Below are 1,296 nucleotides of genomic sequence, written 5' to 3' on the forward strand. Positions count from 1 at the left end.
GCAGAGTGAAAGAACTTAATGGCACCGTGTACAACAGTGAGAACCATGTGGACCTGTACATACTCTCAACATCACCAGAAGGGCACAGTCAGGAAATCCGTCAAATGAAACAGATTAAGGCTTTAATGTTTTGTTGTTGTTGTTTTTTTAAATATATACACTAACTGTTTATACTTCTATTATAAAAATTCTAACCGCTATAACCAAAGAATTTCATATATAAGAGATAAATAAAGTATTTCTTCTTTTATTTCCATTACCATGTGATCTCCTAGCTTGTTTGTACTTCACTGTTGACTTAAAATAAGATGATATTCAGGTAAACAGGTCAGGCTGTAAAGATTGAAAACTGAATCTGCTCGACTGTAAAGTTCAGACAATGTCAGACTGAAGATGGAGACGAAAACTGAGGATGGTCCTGTCTGACATCAGGCAGAAATATGACAGCAAGTTACAAGACAGTAAAAATGATGAAAAATCAGCTATTTAATTTAGTAAAATCAGTAATTCAATCAAATGCAAATTCACACAAGCACAACAACCACTTGCAGCTTTGACACTGGCCCTGCTGACCTAACAGCTTTGTGATATCATCAACTTCTCGTTGCCATTGCTGTCATATGGTATTGGACTACAGATGTGTGTATAATCTTCAAATTTTGGATCTTACCACCAGCCAGCATGGCAGTGAGGACTATGCCACAAGCCCAGATATCTGCAGGCTGAGCTCTGTACTCTGTTTGGCTCAGAAGCTCCGGAGCCACGTAGGGAAGAGTCCCACACAATCGATTCAGACGGCGCTCTCGGCCTTTAAAGCGAAACATGGTCGCCAGTCCAAAATCTGTCAGCTTCAGGTTATCTGAAGGTAAAAAAATAAAATAAAAAAATCAACCCCAGAGGGCAGTGGTTATAAGAAATAAAAGAGAATCCTAAAAAGAGAATCCCTCAATAAAGATTGCATTTCCTCACCTTTGTCATCCAGCAAAATGTTCTCTGGCTTTATGTCTCTATGTGTGATGCCAAAATCATGGAGGTACTCCTAGAAAAGGTCAAATAAAAAAAACTTAAAAAAGAGAATAACAGCAGGAAAATATGCAGGAAGTCACATAAACACAAAGATGTTCTTCACTCACCACAGCTGCTATTAGCTGCTGGAAAAATCTATGAGCATCCTTTTCAGCCATCCCTACATCGGGCTCTAAAGAGAGCGTAAAAGAAGAAAGAGTAAGCCTGAAATCAAATACTTGCAAAGAATGATTACTGAAAACTCCAGACGCATTTCAGCTAAGTTGAATT

General features: G+C 38.3%; 1 protein-coding gene across 1 annotated transcript in view; it reads right to left on the reverse strand.

The window, feature by feature from the left end:
* Positions 1–578: 578 nt before the first annotated feature.
* Positions 579–1,296, reverse strand: part of chek1 (checkpoint kinase 1) — a 3,046-nt gene continuing 2,328 nt past the window's right edge. The window contains exons 4-6 of the mRNA XM_013907980.1: positions 1,134–1,196; positions 970–1,039; positions 579–859 (exon numbers count right to left, since the gene is read on the reverse strand). Of these exons, the coding sequence (XP_013763434.1) occupies positions 594–859; positions 970–1,039; positions 1,134–1,196 (399 nt within the window). The 3' untranslated portion in view covers positions 579–593. The remainder of the gene's footprint in view (positions 860–969; positions 1,040–1,133; positions 1,197–1,296) is intronic.

Source organism: Pundamilia nyererei, unplaced genomic scaffold (assembly GCF_000239375.1).
Source record: "Pundamilia nyererei isolate P.nyererei 1_Seehausen unplaced genomic scaffold, PunNye1.0 scaffold00719, whole genome shotgun sequence".
Lineage (NCBI taxonomy): Eukaryota > Metazoa > Chordata > Actinopteri > Cichliformes > Cichlidae > Pundamilia > Pundamilia nyererei.